This window comes from Puma concolor, chromosome B1 (assembly GCF_028749965.1).
Source record: "Puma concolor isolate L17-30 chromosome B1, mPumCon1.1.hap2, whole genome shotgun sequence".
In the NCBI taxonomy this organism is placed as follows: Eukaryota; Metazoa; Chordata; class Mammalia; order Carnivora; family Felidae; genus Puma; species Puma concolor.
This window is the reverse complement of record NC_141670.1, coordinates 166,004,534-166,025,137: the sequence shown is the minus strand read 5'-3', so window position 1 is coordinate 166,025,137 and position 20,604 is coordinate 166,004,534. Positions and strand designations below refer to the sequence as shown.

The 20,604-nt window shown below is 40.7% G+C and overlaps 1 protein-coding gene across 2 annotated transcripts in view; it reads left to right on the top strand.

Annotated features, from left to right (window-relative positions):
• The window catches only part of CWH43 (cell wall biogenesis 43 C-terminal homolog), a 57,667-nt gene that overhangs the window by 19,447 nt on the left and 17,616 nt on the right, over window positions 1–20,604 (top strand). For both annotated transcript variants that reach the window (XM_025921981.2, XM_086705093.1), the window contains exons 7-12: window positions 1,152–1,409; window positions 3,730–3,852; window positions 8,124–8,203; window positions 14,989–15,094; window positions 16,164–16,299; window positions 17,946–18,095. In XM_025921981.2, coding sequence (XP_025777766.1) covers window positions 1,152–1,409; window positions 3,730–3,852; window positions 8,124–8,203; window positions 14,989–15,094; window positions 16,164–16,299; window positions 17,946–18,095 — 853 coding nt within the window. The remainder of the gene's footprint in view (window positions 1–1,151; window positions 1,410–3,729; window positions 3,853–8,123; window positions 8,204–14,988; window positions 15,095–16,163; window positions 16,300–17,945; window positions 18,096–20,604) is intronic.

Below are 20,604 nucleotides of genomic sequence, written 5' to 3'. Positions count from 1 at the left end.
AGGTCTCACTGTGAGGTTAAACTCTGTGGGTTGTAGAGGGCTCTGGAATCTGGTTCTCACGTTGATCTTAGCGATGATCTTGAAGCAGGGGTGGGGAGGATAGGCGGTTACGTGGCACTGCCCTGTCGTGGTACAAGTAGAACTTCCTGATGGATGGGCACCACGGGGCACCAAGAGGCTGGCTGGAACCACTTCCTGTTCCTTACTCCTTTTCTGCAGTTCTCACCCCAGCAGCGAGGAGCCTGTGGGAGACATCCTTGAAGGGTGGGTCACACTTCTAACAAAATTGACTGAATTGTCTATAAAAAGTCATATTCTGTAGAAAGGTGTTACACAGATGGCTTGAAAGTGGGGTGCCATGAGACCCTGATGTGCTGTTTCAGAACTGATTTCCCAGGAATTGGGACGAACGTTATACTCTCAGGTTTAGCTCAGCAAACTAGCAAACATTTACTAAATGCCTGCTGTGGACTGGGCAGATGGCATAGACTTCAACACCTACCAGGCTATCGGGTAACGAATGAACTGACTGCAGCATTGCTAAAGCAGCAAGCCCACTAATCCTCCCTCAGTCACATCTTTTGGGGATGTGAGCTTGGGAAAGCCAACTTACATATTGTAGGACAAGCGGCAGCGTTTAAGTGGATGGAAAGTCCTCAAGAAAATTCCTTAACAAAAATGTTCTAGAAGCCGCGCTGACTTTATGTATTTTCCAATGTCCTGGATCCGGCTGGTTAAATTAAATGGACACAGTTTTGATATTACAGAAAATTTCACTTCTTCAGAAGTTTGTTTTGTTTTGTTTTGCTATTAGGGTCTTAACACAAATAAGCTAAAAATGCCATTTCATTCCCCCTGTCTTTCCGGAAGAAATAGCACTGAGATTTACTAGATTCACACTCTGCCTCCACCTGTGCAAGTAACTAGCCGCATGACCTTGAGCAAATCACGTTAACCTCGCTAGACCTCAGTTTCTCATCAGTCTGGAAATTGGACCAGGATGCCCTCGAGGTCCCTTCTGGCTCTGAATAGCTAGCTATAAATTGGTCATCCTATGAGCCCATTATTCCTTTTTTTTTTTTTTTTTAAGAAAATGGGAGAGACTCTTCTGCTTTTCCTGTCTGATTCTTTTCTTTCTCTGTCACAAACAGGAGCAGCTTCAGCTGCGGGCCTTCTTTACCTCCCCACGTGGGCAGCTGCCGTTTCTGGCTGTGTGCTTGCTGTCTTCACAGCGTCCATGTGGCCTCAAGTGCTTGGACATCTTATTAGCTCAGGGTCGGGCCCTGGGAAAGCCATGACCATTGCCATGGTATTTTATCTTCTGGAGATACTTTTCTGTGCATGGTGCACGGCTTTTAAGTTTGTTCCAGGAGGTGTCTACGCTAGAGAAAGATCTGATTTGCTTTTGGGTGAGTATATTTGAAAGGTCTGGATTAAAGTAACTGCTTGAAAATACCCGTCAGGCTGACTAGGATTTAGCACTTTACGTGACCTACTTTAAATAGGATAATTGTGTCTTTTTAAAATTATTATTAAAATAGACTCTCTTGATAAAAATAAAACAACTGGAGGAATGTCTAAATTACTACTTAAAAGATTTCTTAATTCATCAGTGAGTTTCAGTAATACTCATTACTGTAAAGTCCTTTTAGGTAAATTAGTTGTAAAAAAACAAACAAACCCAAGTTTAATCCTTAGTAAAGTATAAAGAGGTACTATGTAACAGTTGTATTACATGATAGGCTATGAAAAGTATGATCATGACGCTCATGTCGCTACTTGAGTGCTGCTCATAAATATATAAAGAAATTGGGATTTTTCTGGTTCTCCCAAGTCTTACCGGTGATTTTTATTTACCATATTTTTAACCAATAAAATATATTTTATATATATGAATCTTAGTCTAAATGATAAATTCCCAAATCATAGGATAAATATTTTCCATGCACCCAATTAAAATTTCGTAGACTTAGCTCAGTTGAGTATTTCAAAAATTGCCTTCTGGCAGTGATGAAATTACTGATGTATACAGGCATCCACAAATCAAATGTTGCCTATCATTTTAGTTTAAGTAAAACATGTCAAATGCTTCCAGGATAAAAATTGTGAAAAATTCAGGAGACAAAACATGTCAGTTAGGGATTCGGTTCTTTTGTGTTCACAAATGCAGTTTTCGCTTTGTTCGTTCATTCATTCAAAAAAAATCTTGGGTGCCTGTATGTTCCAGACACAGTGCCATTTGCTGGAGATTTAAGAGACATAGGGTCCTTGCCCATCTGGCACTTGTAGTAGGGGAAACACCATACATAAAATTAGACAAATCCTTACAGAATTATGGTTGGGGGTGAGGGCTGCACAGAGGTCTAGGCTTCTACCTGTCCATCCCCCTGTGCCCTTGGTATTTTTCCGGTAACTGTACGTTTTCGCATAAACTTTTCTACTCCCTGAGCTAGACATCTAGCAAGACAGGCTGATTTGGAAGATATATTTTTTTTAATTATATGAAATATTTTAAAACAGCTGAGAATTTGCTATTTCGGGTAAACACCCATGCACTCATCCAGCTGGAGGCATAAATTGCTGCATTTCCTTTGCAAGAACCTTGGCTTTGCAAACTTTGTGTTTCTTCTGGTTTCTTTCAGGTGTGTGTACTCTGTCCTGCTCTATCTCCTTGTCCAATGCCCTGCTTTTTCCTTACTCCAGCTTGCTTAGGGGTCTGCCATGTGGAGAAAACGAACAACAGTAAGAGCCGTTCTAAGCATATGTTTATTTCTTTAGAATGTTAGGAAGTTGTGCTTTTTGAGTGCTTGCTGCCCCTGAAACTGCAGAGAGTGCTTTTTTTTTTTTAAAGCTGCATACAACTAAACATTTTTTTAAGTAAGACTGCCATACTGATAGGGCCACAAAAACTAAGGAGAGTTGGTAATGCTCAGTGTAGTTTTTAATACAATTGAAAAGAATCTGTATTGAATCAGAAACTAGCAATAAACTTATTGTCAAGGTTACTCCAGCTATTTCCTGAAAATTGCATATAATGTTTTTTTGCTAGCCTTCTGCCTAAGCTTAACTTCTGCTTGACATTTTCTAACTTACATACCGTTCAGTCATTCTGTTTCCATTCTCATTGTATACAACTTCAGAAGTATGCAAACTTTACATATAAGTTACAACCGAATGGAGCTCGTCTTGATTGGCCTTATTGGCACGTGTGGTTGGTTCTAGCGTGCATCCACTGTGAGGACCCACATCCCAAGCCAGAATTATTGCCCCAGACACGGCTGTAGTAAGAGTCCACCTATCTTCCTTTCGAGTTCCTCAACCTGGTGCATTTGAGGTCTTTTCAACGGAGAAAACTCAGTCCCTAGGGCAGTTCAAAAGGCGCCTTTCTCTTGGGCTCCACCCTCCTCTGCAAAATCGACAGCGATACCCATTACCAACCTAACAACGAAGAAACACTCAGGAAATTAATAGACATTCCTCATCAAGAAAACGCTGGAGTCTTCTCATTTGAAGCAGGGTTCCTAGAACCTCCCGTCCCCCCAATTTCTTATGATGAATTCCAATTATCGAAAACACTGCTGGAGTAATTGCTTAGGTACTGAGATAAATTAACGCAATCACTGAATTTTCCGGGTATGTCCATTGAAATGAAATCTAGGAACCTGAAATTTACCATTGGGAGGATTTTTGGATTAGAATGTAATACATTCTTGCTTTCTCTTTTAACAGGGACAGTGATGCTAATTATTGGACTAAATATGCTATTTAGTCCTAAGAAAAGCCTTGACTTTCTTCAAACAAAAAACAGTCCTAAAGTGCTTTTCAGAAAGAGTGAAAAATATATGAAACTTTGTAAGTTTTGCTTTCTTTTTTTAAATCACTTAATTGTTTTTTTTTTTTTTTATTTTTTTAACAATTTTTTTTTCAACATTTATTTATTTTTGGGACAGAGAGAGACAGAGCATGAACGGGGGAGGGGCAGAGAGAGAGGGAGACACAGAATCGGAAACAGGCTCCAGGCTCTGAGCCATCAGCCCAGAGCCTGACGCGGGGCTCGAACTCACGGACCGCGAGATCGTGACCTGGCTGAAGTCGGACGCATAACCGACTGTGCCACCCAGGCACCCCTAAATCACTTAATTGTAATAACATTTCAAACATGTATGAAATTAAAGAGTATAGTGCACCCGCATATGCCCCCTTCACCCAGTTTCAAGAATCACTAACATTTTGCCAGTATCCTTAACAGATGTCTTCCTTACTTGTTGTGGTGAAATACTTTGAAGCAAATCTCTGGTAGCCTCTCATGTCAAGCACAAATACTCTGTTGTTAGTTTTGCTTCACTTCTCATGTAGATAAGATTAGTTAACAGGTAGAATTTCCAAGATGCTTTGTTTTCATTAGAACTATTTTCTATTTCAAACTATTTATTTCATTTCTTGTTCTTTTTTGGAAGCTTAAATATGTTAACATTGGGAATACTGATGAACTGGAAACTCAAACATGAAGTTAGTTTACTATTCAATCTGACTGATTTCAAATGAACTAGATTAAATAGAAATGTTTATTGAAAGGATTGCATTTGCAGGCAGTGTATTAGGATACAATATACTACCTAACTACGTAGCATTATGTCGGATGTAAAGACGTGTAAAAACGGGTCTCCACCCTCAGTGACTTGATACTTGTATAAAGAAGACAAAATATTACAGTGTGAAGAGATAGAAAACAAGCTAAATAAAGTTTCAATGTATTTCTGAAAGAAATGCCACAAAGCAGCACCACCATTATGTAAACACCTTCATACTGTTCCATCATAATTTGAAAAGATTGTACTAAACTTTAGGGGATGTTCTCAAAATTTAGAGTTTTGTTTTATTGCTCTTATGTTTTAGGTAGGTCTGTTAAACTAAGATCTGGCAGGTTTTGTTTGCTTATTTTTAATACTTTTTTTTTAATGTTTATTTTTGTGTGTGAGAGAGAGAGAGAGCACAAACGGGGTAGGGCAGAGAGAGAGAGGGAGGGACAGAATCTGAATCAGGCTCCAGGCTCTGAATTGTCTGCACAGAGCTCGGTGCAGGGCTCAAACTCAGGAACCGTGAGATCATGACCTGAGCCGAAGTCAGACGCTTATTTAACCAGCTGAGCCATCCAGGCACCCCTTGTTTGTTTATTTTTAATCCTGACAATCTTTGTCTCTATTGTTGCTGTTGTTGTTAGTAGTAGTAGTAAGAGTATTGAGAACCAGAATTCTTTAGTTCATTCATCAAATTGAGGCATTTGGAACAGTTTATTTACAAAGTTATTTAGACAGTTTTGTGTAATTTTTAAAAGTGGACTTTATTTTTTAGAGCCGTTTTTGGTTTGAGCAGAAAGTATAGAGGTTCCCCATATACCCTCTGGCCCCACAGACACACAGCCTCCCCCACTACCAGTAACCACCAGAGTTTATTATTACATTTATTATAACTGAGGAATGTATACTGACACGTCACTGTCACCTGAAGTCCCTAGTTTACTTTAGGGCTCACTCTTGGTATTGTATGTTCTGTGGGTTTTGATGAATGTATAATGAAATGTATTCACCATGATAGCATCGTACAGAGTGATTTATCGCCTTAAAATCCTGTGCTCTGCCTGTTCATCGTTCCCTGTCTCTACCAATGGCAACCACTATCTTTGTCTTTTAAAAAAAGAAAAGAATGGACTTTATTTTTTAGAACGGTTTTAGATTTACAGATATATTGGGCAGGAAGTATAGAGTTCCTTCTCATACACCCCCTCACACCGCCACCTCCACAGTTTCCACCATTATTAACATCTTGCATTAGTGTGGTGTATTTGTTACTACTGACGAGCCGATACAGAGTCCATAGTTTACATTAGAGTTCACTCTCTGTTGTATGTTCTGTGGGTTTTAACAAAGGTATAATGACATCTAGCCAGCATCACAGTATCCTGCAGAATAGGTTCGCTTCCTTAAGCCTCCCCTGTGCTGCACCTGTTTATCCTTCCCTCCTTCCTCCAAACCCTGGCAACTACCCATCTTTTTACAGCCTCCATTGTGCCTGTTCTAGACTGTCAGTCTCGTCTTTTAACTTGAAAATGTAATTTATTTTTGTTGTGATTGCTCATGCATTATGATTTATTTCTGTCATCTTACTTTGCTTTTGCTTTGTCTACTTTAAGTAGATTTCCCCCTATTTTTCTTCTTGCTTTCTTTTGCATGGATTGGGTTTTCCTTTTCTCTTTTTCTTATCCTCTGCCTTCCTACTCCTCTTTTTAGTTTGGAAATTATATCTTCACTTTCTGCTCTTTTAGTACTTGGTTGTTATTTTTTTTCTCTGCACATTAAAGATACTACTCTGTTATCTGGCTTCAGGTTTTGCTATTGGGAAGTCAGCTGTCGGTGTAATCTTTGCTCCTGTGGAAATAATCTGTCTTTTTTGCCTGGCAGCGCTAAACGATTTCTCTTTGTTCTGGTGTTCCAGAGTTTCCCTGTGATATGTTGGATGTGGATTCCTGCTTCTGCACTCCCCCTCCCCTTCTTCCCTCCACCTTGCTTGTTAGTGTTTGGGCTTTCTGAATCTGAAGAGTCATGTCTTATATCACCTGTGGAAAATTCTCAGTTTTATTTCTGCAAATATTGCTGTTTTTCCATTCTTTCTCTTTTTCCTTTTTGAATCCAGTTGGATTGTGTTGGATCTTATTATCTCTCCATGTCCCTTAACCTCTTCCATATTATCTACCTTTGTTTTTAAGCCGTCCCTTACACTAATTCTCTATTCAGCTTTGTCTGCTGCTACTTATCTTGTCCACTGAGTTTGTAGTTTTATTTCTAGAAGTCTATTTTATTTCTTCACACATGTTCCTGATCATCCTATTGAATAACCTCTTTTATTTTTCTAAACCTGTTAAGCATGCTTATTTTATATTCTGATTCTAGAAGTTTCAACATCTGAAGTATTTGTGGGTTTGATTCTACAGGATTATGTTTTTCCCTGCTGGTTGGTGTCTGTCCGTGGAGGCTTGTTTTCTTGTGTATTATTTCTTGTACATACTTATGATTTATTTTTACCTTAAGCTCATGGTCCTTGGAACATTTCAGGGAAGATTCCCTGAAGCCTGAGTTTCAAGTATGGGTTGTACATGCATGTCGCATATGAAAATTAACCCAGGAATTAGACATTTCTCCTTTGCACAAAATCCTTGCCTACTAGATTTAATAATTTCATAAAATTATTTTTTATTCAAGTATAATTAACGTACAGTGCTATATTAGTTCTAGGTGTACAATATAATGATTTAGCAATTCTTTATATTACACAGTGCTCATCACAAGAGTATGCTTAATCCCTTTCACCTATTTCATCCATCCCCACCCACCTCTCCTCTGGTAACTATCAGTGTGTTCTCTATAGTTGAGAGTCTGTTTTTTGGTTTGTCTCTTTTTTCTTGATTTGTTCTTGTTAAATTCCACATGTGAGTGAAATCATATGGTATTTGTCTTTTTCTGACTGACTCATTTCACTTAGCATCAAACCCTCTACATCCATCCATGTTGTTGCAAATGGCAAGATTTCATTTTTTTTATGGCTGAGTAATATTCCATGGTGTATATATACCACATCTTCTTTATCCATTCATCTATGCAAGTTGGTACAGCTACTGTGGAAAACGGTATGGAGGTTCTTCAAAAAATTAAAAATAGAATGACCATATATATGGTCCAGTAATTCCTTTTCTGGATATTTACCCAAATAGAATGAAAACATGAATTTGGAAAGATCTATGCACCCCTCTGTTTATTGCAGCATTATTTATTTATGTTTAAATTATTTTTTAAATGTTTGTTTATTTTTGAGAGAGACAGAGTGTGAGCGGGGGAGGGGCAGAGAGAAAGAGGGAGACACAGAATCCGAAGCAGGCTCCAGGTTCCGAGCTGTCAGCACAGAGCCTGACACGGGGCTCGAACTCAAACTGTGAGATTGTGACCTGAGCGGAAGTCGGACGCTTAGCCAACTGAGCCACTCAGGCGCCCCTATTGCAGCATTATTTAAAAAATTGTTTATAAAAAGACAAACTTAGTTTCTTTTAAAAAGTATTTCTTCTTTTTGTTTAGTTTTGTGGCTGCTTGTTGGTGTGGGGCTACTGGGATTAGGACTACGGCATAAAACCTATGAGAGGAAATTGGGCAAAGGGGTAAGTAATGAAAAATTTGGATATAGAATGTTATGTGTTATGTACATATATGCACACATTTGTACACTTTATCATTGTGTTTGAACTGTAGATCTGGATCTCATGACTTCAGGGCCCTGAACCCCATTTCTTTAACCCTTAGGTCATAGGCTAATAATATAACGGAATTATTTCATGAAGTTGGGTTCTTGGGACAGGATAGACCCGTTTATTAAAGGCAAGCTGCTCAGAATTTTGTTGTATGACGTTATCTTTGCCATTCTATCATTTAATATATCTAAACTATGAAGTAAAGAACTACTTTATAATGGGCTTTTTTCTATGGGCAGATATTGCTGAAGGCAACAATATGAGAGCCTTTGATTTAAAAACAATCTTCTAGATAATTCTTGATTTTGAAGATTATGGGTAGTTTGTGTGTTGATGAGTCATGGAAGTTTTCCTGTTCTTCCTTTCCCTGCTTGCGGTCGACAGGTTTAAATGTTTTATTGTCCCTTTCTCTTCTGGATAGGTGGGTAGAAGAGAAAGTAAGTTATTGCCGTGTTGTGCTTGCTTTCTGCGCCGATGAAGTGTGACGTGCTTCATAATGCAGTTAGAATTACGGTTTTGCCTAAAACAGAATTTGAGGGTCAGCTCTGAATTTTAGTAATCTGCATCAACCGGGCAAATTTTTCATGAAAATAAAAAGCTATACTGAGCACGGAGAGCATGCTTCTCCTAGTTACCTTTGCACGTCCAGCACCTGACAAAGGGCTTGCCACACACTCAGAACTCAGTAATGGTTTCTTAGTAAGTGAATAATTCATTACGTGGTCTCTTTCTTTTGTCCTTTGTTACTTGTTATCATTGCAGCATGTCGGTCAAATGAAGATACCTAATCTTCCTCTTTGCAAAAGGAGTCATTTCAGTTAGATTTAATACCTGTTCTTTTCATTCTTTCCTTCCTTCCTTCATTCATCTGATAAATGCATACTGAATGTCTCCTGTGTGCCTGGTTCCCGGGGTACAGACATAAACAATTTGGACAAGACCCCTGCCCTCATGGAGTTTACATTCTAGTAGGGAAGAAAGACGGTATTCAGAGGAGGAAATAGACTGTCACTTTAGATCAGGCTGCTTGGAAGCAAAGAGGATTAGGGAGTAGAGAGTAACGGGACTGGGTGGTTAGAGAAGGCTGCTCTGAGGAGGTGATATTTGAGTGGAGACTTGAAAGCTGAGATGAAGCCAGTTAATCACAGAGCTAGGGGTAAGGGATTCAGGCAGAGGGCACGTGTGTAAAGGGCTGAGGGGAAACGGGTGGGGCATGTTTGAGGCGCACCAAGGTGGCTGGTGCAGCTGAAGCTTGGTGAGTAAGGGGAAGAGTCATAGAAGATGAGGATGGGGAGGCCGGGAAGGGTCACATCATACAGGGCCTTACAGAGCACAGAGAGGTGTCCTGATTTTAGTTTTCTTTCAGTGGAAGCCATAGGGTATTTCAAGCAGGAACATGAAGAAATGTGAGAGCAGGTTGGCTGCTCTGTGAAGAATGGATTGTAGAGTAGAGACAGGGAGATAAGTGACAAGGCATTTTCAGTCATCCAAGAGAGAGACTATGGAGGTTTGGATGGGTGCGGTGGCAGAGCCATTGGAGACAACTGGGCAGACTTAGAGGATAGACTTGACCCTTGAACAGTGTGGATTTGAACTGCGCTGATCCACTTACATGCAGATCTTTTTTCAATCAGTATACTGGAGGGGCGCCTGGGTGGCTTAGTCGGTTCAGTGTCCGACTTCGGCTCAGGCCATGATCTCACGGCTGTGGGTTTGAGCCCCGCAGCGGGTTCTGTGCTGACAGCTCGGAGCCTGGAGCCTGCTTTGGGTTCTGTGTCTCCCTCTCTCTCTGCCCCTCCCCCACTCACATTCTGTCTCTGTCTCTCTCAAAAATAAATAAACATAAAAAAAAAAAGAAAGTATACTGGAGGTTTGTGACAATTTGCAAATACTTGCAGGCCACCCACACAATGTAGAAATAGTGAAAAAATTAAGAAAAAGGTGTGTTGTGAATGCGGAATATATATGTAGAGACTGGTCTGTTTTGTCATTTACTACCAGAAAGTGTCGGTAGATTTATTATCAAAAGTTACAATGTACCGAAACTTACACACACACACACACACACACACACACACACACACACACACACAGACTGTACCTGGCTCGTTTGCAGTGGAGAGAAATGTAAACATACAGATGCAATATTAAATCATAACTGCATCAAATTACCCATAGTCCATACTGTACTACCGCACCTCCTGCGGCTATCGTGGTGAGCTCAAGCGTTGTATCAGTTTAAAACTCGGTGTGATGCTGATCTCCAGGTGAGCAGTTTGTCCCTAGTAAATTTCATATTACAGTAAAAAGTGATCTCTCGTGGTTCCCAGGTGGTTTTGATTGTAAACAATACTGTAGACCTTGAACATCAACATGGGACTCATATGAAGTGCCTCTAGTGATGCTAGACGTGCTCCCAAGAAGCAGAGAAAAGTCATGACCAGAAAGCATTGAATTGCTTGATATCCTGTAGATTGGGGTCTGCAGCTACATTCACCAGCCGTCTTGAAATAACAGATCCAGTGTAAAAAGAAAAAGGAAAAAAGAAAAGGAGATTCATGAAGCTGTCGCTGCGGCCACACCAGCAGGCATGAAAACCTCACACTTTATTTGTGAAATACCTTTCTATGTCATACTGAAAATGCAGCTTTTAGGTAGGTGCGGGATTGCTGTAAGAGAGGCATACCTATAGACTCCATTATGACTTGAGAAAAAGCGAGATCATTATGTAACAACTTAGCGCAAAAGGCAGGGGAAGGATCTAAAGCTGGGGAATTTAACTTTAGAAAGGTTTTGGCTTAAAAACTGTCAAGATAACAGGAGAAGCAGCTTCCGCCCACCAAGGGGCAGCAGAGAGTTCCCAGACCCCATTAAGGAAATCATTGAGGAGAAAGGATATTAGCCTGAACAGGTTTTTCTTGCAGAGGAAAGGGCCCTATTGTGGAAAAAAAATGCCACAAAAGACACCTGTTTGTATGGAAAAGAAGCGAGCACTAGGATCTAAGGTAGAAGGGATGTGCTAACTCCACTGTTCTGTGCAAATGCAGTGGATTTATTATCAGGGCTGTCTTTATCTATAAAGCTGCTAACCCTGAGCCTTGAAGGGAAAAGATAAACACCAGCTACCAGTCTTTTGATTGTATAACATGGAGGCCTGGACAATGAGAACCCTTTTTCTGGATTAGTTCCATTAATGCTTTGTCCCTGAAGTCAGGAAGTACCTTGCCAGCAAGGACTGCCTTTTGTAGTTCTTTTGATATGAGACAATGCCCCTGACCACCCAGGATCCCATGAGTTCAACACCAAAGGCATCAAAGTGCTCTACTTGCCCTCAGGCACAACTTTGCTGATTCCGCCTCTAGGTCAGGGAGTTCTCTGGCCCTTTAAGGCTCATTACACACAATATTCTATGAAAGAATTGTCAGTGCTGTGGAGGAGAGCCCTGACAGATAGAACATCATGAAAGTCTGGAAGAATTACATCACTGAAGATGCCGTTGTTTAGAAGAAGTCACAAAAGCCATCAAGCTCGAGACAATAAATCCCTGCTGGAGAAAACTGTGCCCAGATGTTGTGCATGACTTCACAGGATTTATGACAGAGCCAATCAAGGGAATCACGAAAGGGACTGTGGATAATGGCAAAAAAAAAGTGGAGGCTGAAGCGTTTCAAGATACGGATCTTAGAGAACTTCAAGAGGTAACAGACACCACACCAGAGGAATGAACAGATGACCCACTGGAGATGAGTGCTTCCAAACCAGAGCCAGATGATGAGGAAGATGTAGAGGACGCAGTGCCAGAAGACAAACTGACATTAGACAGTCTAGCAGAAGGGGTCCAATGAGTCAAGACTGCTTTTGACTTCTTTTACGACACGGACCCTTCTACGATAAGGGCACCGAACCTAAAGCAAATGGTGGAAGAAGGACTGGTGCCATGTAGAAACATTGTTAGAGACATGAAAACGCAAAAGAAGCCAGACAGAAATTACAGTGCATTTCCAGAAAGGTATACCAAGTGTGCCTGCTTCTCCTGCCTCCCCTTCCTCTTCCTCCGCCTCTTCTCCTCTGGCACCCCTGAGACAACAAGACCACCCGCCCGCCCCTTCCTCTTCCTCCTCAGTCTACTCAACATGAACACAATGAGGATGAAGACCTTTATGATGATCCACTTGCACTTTATGAATTGTAAGTAATCATCACTCTGTACACCTAATAAACCTGTCTGTTGTGTGTGTGTGTCTTTGTGAAAACCTACCACCTGTACAGCAAGAACTGTTTAGACATTTGGTGTCCCTGTCATCAAAGTATTCACCATGCAGAACACTCTGTGCAAGACTCCCATGGAGGTGGACTGCCTATCCTTACGTAGGCATAAGGTGAGTGTGTGTAATGTCAAATTAATCACGTCTTAGTTTTCCCACTGTTTTATAACTCTGCTTTCAAAGAATTATATTAGCATACAGTATGCCTCTCTCTTATAATTGGAGAAACTGTGTATCAGCCTATCATTACAGACAAGTGGTTAAAAAAAATGGAACAGTGTTTCCAAAATTGCATTATAACGATGACTATAATACTGTATGCCATAAAAATGTTTTAATGATTCATTCATTAATTGTATAGGCTAGGCTAGCATGAAGCTGTCATATCGATTATACTAGGTTACCATAAAGCAAACATATTGCTGCTTCTTCATTATCAATGCATGAATTGTTATAGCTGGAAGTAAATATGAATTTCTTTTTCACATCATCTTTCTTTTTTTTATTTAAAAAAATTTTTTTAATGTTTATGTCTGAGACAGAGAGAGAGCATGAATGGGGGAGGGACAGAGAGAGAGGGAGACCCAGAATCGGAAGCAGGCTCCAGGCTCTGAGCTGTCAGCACAGAGCCCGACGCGGGGCTCGAACTCACAGACTGTGAGATCGTGACCTGAGCCAAAGTCGGATGCTCAACCAACTGAGCCACCCAGGCGCCCCTCACCTCATCTTTTCATTTTTGATGTCTGCTCTTAGTAATATGTATAATACCTATAGTGTTTTGTATCATATAAGACCATGTTGATATAGACACTGACACAAGATTCATCTTGTAAACAGATGATACAAACTTACAGCATCGATAACTACGGTACGCTACTGTAAATGTCTTGTCTTCCCTATGATTTTCTAAATAACATTTTCTTTTCTCTAGGTTATATTTATTATAAGAATACATTACATAATACATGTATACAATGTATAAAATGTGTGTCAGTCGACTGTTATGTTATTGGTAAGGCTTCCAGTCAGCCGTAGGCTATTAGTAGTTAAGGTTTTGGGGAGTCAAAAGTTATACATGGATTTTCAATTGTGCAGGGAGACAGAGCCCCTAACTCTCGTGTTGTTCCAGAGTCAAAGGCATTCTGAAAGAGTTGACAGGATTTATTGATGGATTAGATGTCGCTCGATAAAGAGAAGGAAGATATCAAGAATGACTTTGATGTCTTTGGCTTGAGCAACTGGATGGAGGGTGGTGGCGTTTACTGACATGGGAAGAATGAGAGAATAATAGGTTTTGGAGTGGTGAAATCCAGAGTTAATTATAGTTACATAGTTACATGAAAAGGGATAGTGTAATGAATATAATCATGCCTCTTGAAATCCCTGATGATGTCTCCTTTCTCTTTATATGACATTCACTAAACTGAATAATTTTCCTTGTATGAAGATGAAAAGCCCAGCTTACTGCTGGTAGCATACCGAGTCACCAGTGTTTACATGGTGGCATTCCATTGCAAGAGGTTGCTGCTTATCATCCTCCCAACTTCAACCTGTATGGTTCACTCGAAGTTGCTTTTCCAGTTGCGGTGATAGATTTGTTCTAATGCAGCCATACTATTCCTCAGGATCCCTGTTATAGATCAGTGAGGTATTTGCTTAAGATCGATAGTGAGGGTTGGGCAGTGATTCTCTGACTGAGCCCATGAGCCCAAAAGATGAACTCTCAAAGGCGGCTGTGCTCCTGAATATTGGCTTTGTCAGTGCCATAGAGGAGTAACAATGTGTATAACTCAGAATCAGCAGGCTGCTTTACAAATACGTGGAAGGACTCTGTATATCCCTCTGTGATCTCACTCTTCTCCTGTGCAAGGGTTACCTCTGTCTGGAATATGGTGTTTATCATTTTTCATACATTTCTTTATATTGTGCTTGCCTATGAGATAACCCCAGACAGTATCATTTTTCCGTGTTTTCAACTTCACCTATATGACATTTGACATATACATTCTGCAACTTACTACTTAAAATCACTTTTATGAGATTCATCCCTGACTCATTTATTAGGGCTGGGTAGTATTCCATTGTAGGTCTGTGACACCATTTATTTATCCATTTTCCTATTTTTCCTATTGAAACAACAGCCAGGTTGCTTCTAATTTTTTGCTATTATAAATGATGCTTATTATAAATGCTCACTTTCCAAATATTCCTCCTCACTTCCAAGCTTAAGCTGGAAGCTCATAGAAGATTTATTATTAGAATATCACCTAGCAAGTAGCTCCCTGTTTTATGAATTAAATGTGGGAAAATTCACCAAGAAAGTTCCTTTGCTGAAATATGAATTTTGGTAGAGAGAGGTGGAGAAAGCTGGGTGATTGGAACCGCCATTGTTCCTAGTCATTGTAAATTACCATTAAAATTACTCCTCAGGGACCAGCCACAGAGGTCTCTGCTGCCATCTGGCCTTTTCGGTTTGGCTATGACAATGAAGGATGGTCCAATCTAGAAGGATCGGCTCAGCTGCTCAGTCAAACAGGTAAGCCTTTTACCGGAATTAGTTCCAGGTTTTGAGAAACCGCTGTTGTTATTTTTATTTTGAACGAGATCGTAAGGAACAGGAGGAGGCTTTGCTGGATCATAAACTAATCTCATAAAAAGGCTTCATTTTGGTAGGCAGCTGCAGAAGGATTAAGCTACCATAACCACATCTGTCTTTGAGAGCAGTCAATTCAGTTGATCCTGAACAAAGCCTCACACTGAGTATCTGCAGGGAATTCTTGTCAGGCCCCTGCTCCAAGAGATACTCTTCCTGGTGCTTTCTGTTGCTTGGGGACCCACTATGGGGGACCCAAAAGCAGTCGGATCAAAAGGCAGAATGGGTCAGAGTGAGGGCTCATTTGTGAAGCACATTGCTTTCAAGAGCCTAAGAGCCAGTTTTTAAGTTTCTGTGCCCTGGGGTGCGCCTCTTTGTATGAAGCATCCTTTAAAAGGTGCGGGTATTTGGTTCTTAGATCAACTTTGTGGAACGTGGAGCAAGGTTTGTGAAGGTCTAAACTGTTCTGGTTGCTCCTAATGATAAGCATGTCCCCTGAGACATACTTATGCTGAGAGTCTATATGATTCTAATGCCAGTAAGGAATTTCCGTGGCCTTTCTTCTTGACTATAGGCCCTGCGGGACAGCTGGTCCGAGTCAGAGAAAACCAGTAAACTTACTTCTGTGCCAATACCATGGAAGTGTTTTCCCAGGAATAAAATGCCGTTACATACCACTTTGTATTTCTGAACATAAGTTGCATATTTGAAACAAACATTATGCTCATTTGAAATCTTGGGAAAGATGTTAAAAATATTTGAAAATGTAAAAGATACATTTTCATCCTTTTCTGTGTTTTCTCCAGGTGTCCCATGTTTTAATTACATTCTAAACATGGGAAAACTCCTCTTATGGCTCAGGTCTGAGCCATTTCACTTTAGTGACTCATTAGAAATTACTTTGTTTTTTGATTTATGAGGAAAGGCAAAGGGTTGAAGAAGAAAGTTTTACTAACTGTTTTTGCATAGCTGTGGTTAATCACTACATGCTTTTTTTTTTTTTTCTGAATAGGTGCAGATTTCATAACAATTTTGGAGAGTGATGCTTCTAAGCCCTATATTGGGAACAATGACTTAACCATGTGGCTAGGGGAGAAGTTGGGTTTCTATACCGACTTTGGCCCAAGCACAAGGGATCACACGTGGGGGTGAGTGTACTTTGGGAACACAGCCCTGAAGACCAGGAAGCTTGGGCTTGGAGCGGAAGGTTGATGTTCTCATTCCTTTGTCCTATGAATATGCCTTAGGGGTGCTTCCTGGGAGGGAAGAGAAGGTGCTGAAGATAGCATATTCCGTGATTGTTTTTCATGGTGGCCCAGCTGCTGGATATTTTCAGTTCTTCAGCATTATAAACCATTCAGTGTAGGAGCTGAGGGTTAGCTAAGCGTGTCTGACCTGGATGCTGTCCTCACAGGGCTTACATTCTGGTGTGAAGAAACAGAAAATCAATATGTACACATGGAAATAAATAGGAATTTGAAATCGTGATAAGTGCTATGTAGAAAAGGAACATGACTGGGTAGGAGGGGCAGGGGATGCTGAGGGATGGTCAGGAAGGTCTCTTTGCAGACCTCACCATGAGGAGGACCCAGGACCTAGCCGTGGGCAGTGCTGAGGGAACTGCCAGTGCAAAGACTTGAGGCAGGGTTAGGCTTGGTGGGCCTGAATGTGGGGACTGAGGGGGAACCAGTAAGAGATGAGGTCAAGGGCAGGCCCCTGATCTTAGAAAGTCACATAATCCATGCTGGGGACTGAGGAATTCAATTTTGATGGGAAGCCATTGGCTGCGTTTTAAATGGGAGCCATCTGATCTGATTTACATTTCAAAAAGATCCTTCTAGCTGTTCCTAGAACAGCTTGTTGGGGGCAAGGATGGGAGCGAGCAGGGAGACAGGTGATGAGGTAGGTGCACTAGCACAGGTGAGAGATGACAGTAGGAGCCGTGGTCATGGGGAGAAGGGGGGTGGGCAAATTTAAGACCTACTTTGGAACAGAGCTGACAGGACTTACTGATGGTTTAGATGTCAGGGGCCAGGAAGTGATAAAAGACAACATCTATGTTTGTTACCCAAATACCTGATAGGACATGTTGTTGTTTAATGGGACGGGGACAACTAGGCAGAGCAGACAGATCGTGCTAAATTTGAGATGCCTCTGGACAGTCAAGTGACATCTAGTAGGATGTTCTGTGCAGCGTGGAGGGCCAAGTGGGACAGGATAAGCTGGACATGTGCACAGATTCAGGTGACATCACTGTAGAGGTCATCCTGTTGGAGGGGCTCCATGAGGGGCCAGAGAGAGTGCATGCAGCCAGGGACCAGGGAAGAGACCTGGCTGAGATCTGAGCTCTGCTCATCCTTTTTATATATAGTTCTTTGACTTAGAGTGAGGTAGAACATGTTTTCATATCTTTATTGGACAGTTTATAATTCCTAATTTTGTAAATTGTTACTTTGTGTCCTTGCTGGCAAGATTGTACATTCCCAAATGTGTTGATTAATATTAGAACTATTTATGCACATATGTTGCCAGAGTAACAATTTAAGGAAAATAGATTTTGTGTATTGCTAACTCTGCCCTTTTTGTGTCTCCATAGTATTTAATAAAACAGAGTTGATGGCATTGTGCTTAGCGACATAAAGAGACATGCTAAATAGCAGAGATGCAATGTATTGTCTCAGACAGCCATATTAGTACTTTGAGCACATCCCTTTTTAACACATGTGCTTAGTCCTGTCTCCATGATATGGTGGGACCAATAATGATGCACATGTTTCTTTTCATTCCAATGCAGGATTATGGTTTTGTCCCGATACCCAATTGTGAAGTCAGAGCACCACCTTCTTCCATCACCAGAGGGCGAGATCGCACCAGCTATAACAATGACTGTTAACATCTCGGACAAACTGGTGGATTTTGTCGTGACACACTTTGGGAATCATGAGTGGGTTTCTTTGGTCTTTCTAATAGTACACAAATGCCAAGAAATATTATTAGTACGTTACTTTGATTTCAACGCAGTGACTTTTCTTTTTTTTTTTCCTCCCAAAGTATTTTTCCTTATGTAGCTGGTTTTAAAAAATGAAGCATAAAACATTTGTGGGTGGTCCTTAGAGATGGTACGGGGCAGCAATGATGGCTGTGTTAGCCAGCAATGGCCGAGCAGGTGCTGTGCTAAGTACATTATTGCATTTAGTCTTTACTCTGTATAATGTTAGTACCATTATAGCCCCATTTTACAGATAAAGACTGTGAACTGAGAGAGGTTAGATGACTAGTCTGAGAGTGTCACCCAATGAGGCATTAGGTAGACCTAACTCAGAGCCTGCATGTACTTGGGACCATGTGGTAAACCGGACTACAGAAAAATGAAATATTCTTTTCCTACAGGATTATTACAGTTGGAAGTACTGTTAGGATTTGAGGGTACTAAATGATACTCTGTTTTCCTCATGTTTTCAGAGTCCACTGATGGGCAGGTAGAGGAATTTGGCAGGGACATCAAAGTATCTCTTAATTCTGATAAACTTATGTGGATGGCGTGGCTTAGTTGTGTCTATGTGGACCTGCTAATTCATCCGCCAATAATACATGAAACTGCCCCAAAGCAGCCGACCCACCAGCAGGTGCAGTGTCTGCCTTGTCAAACTCTCCTCTTGGTAGAGAGAATATCCCAGAAATACCCCGTCTGCAAACTGGCAGGCTCCAAGGAGAAGAGGGAGGAAAGACTTGAGACAAGCATGCCCAGTTAATTCTGCCAAACTCAACTAGTTAGGAAAGTTTTCCCCAAGTGTAAAAGGTGGGAGATAGAGGCCAGACATGGTTTTCTAAGCAAGTCCTTCTATAAGGAGACATGAGGAATGGGGAATGAATTTTATCCCCAAAGGATAACATTTACAACCAGTGACTTAGTACTGAATAAATTATGAATGATGCTAACAATGTAATATAAAAGCAAAGATAAAAGTATATAATTTGTACTCTGCCATACTAAACATTCTGTAATAATAATTGAAAACGGTAACATAAAGTACTATAATACAGGGCATATAGGTCCTATCCACGTTCATGACAAGAGGCCACTGAGCTTTGAAGTGACATACAGTACATTAGAACAACATGGTTGTACTATAAGTTTCACCTAAACAAAACTAATGTGTCTGCTACCTTTATTTTCCTGTTACCTCGCTTTTTTCTCACAGCATCATGTGGCTCTGTGAAGGTATATTTGAATATTTTCTGAACGAAATCAGACTTAGCAATATAAACAAACCATCCAAATGTAATTATGTGAACCATTCACTCACCAGACTCTTGCTTGTCTTAGAAATAAAAAGGGTGTTCAGAGGACAGATGATACAGATGATGGTCCATGTCTCTTTAGAAAGCTATTTGAAGAAATGCCTCTGTTTCTCTCAATAATTTTCATGTAGCAAGCACAGGCATTCCAAAATCATTCCACTGACCTTAAATTGCCCTGGGTTTAGCTTTTAAAAAATAGCACTTTTATGATTAAAGTTGCAAGGTCTTAACCTGAGAAACAGTTGAATAAAGTCCTTCCCATTTTTCCTTTGCTTTTCCCCCTTGCCCTCTTCAACCCCCTCCAACCTCCAACATGTAAAGAATAGACTTGAAAGAGAAGACTAAAGATAGCCCTCAGAATGTGTTTGGAAAAGAGGAGGAAAGGATTACCTTTTCTAACTTTCTATTAACTACATATTTAAAAAAAATTTTTTTTTAAACTTCGAGAGAGAGCAAGCCCTAGCAGGGGAGAGGGGCAGAGAGAGAGAGAGAGAGAGAGAGAGAGAGTAGTTGTGTAAGTGGGGGGGGGGGGCAGAGAGAGGGAGAAACAGAGAGAATCCCATGCAGGTTCTGCACTGTCAGCACAGAGCCAAACTTGGGGTTTGAACCCACAAACTGTGAGATCATGACCTGAGCCAAAACCAAGAGTTAGATGTTTAACCGCTTAACCAACTGAGCCTTCCAGGCGCCCTGTATTAAGTGCATATTTAAAGCTCTCTAATCAAAACCACACCTTTCACATGTTCTCACTTACTCACTTGATTTAATAATACACACACACACACACATATATACAATGACAATGACAGCAGTGACAAAGCTAGCTAACATTTACTGCGGACATGTAGCACCAGGGAGGGAGGCGGTGTGTTTGAGTGGTTAAAAGCATGAAATTCCAGAGCTTGGAATCAGACAATCTGGTTTGAGTACTAACTGAAGGTGTATCCTTCACCAGGTTATTTAATCACCTTGGGCATCAGTTTTCTCATTTGTAAATCAGGGGCAATAATCCATTATAGGGTTCTTGTGAGAATTAAATATTATCTCATGCAAACTACATGAATACAGCAAGTGCTCCATTAATACTGGCCATTGTTATTAAACCAAATCAGATAACCCTAAATGTAAGGTCTGTTGGGCAGCTAAAAAAA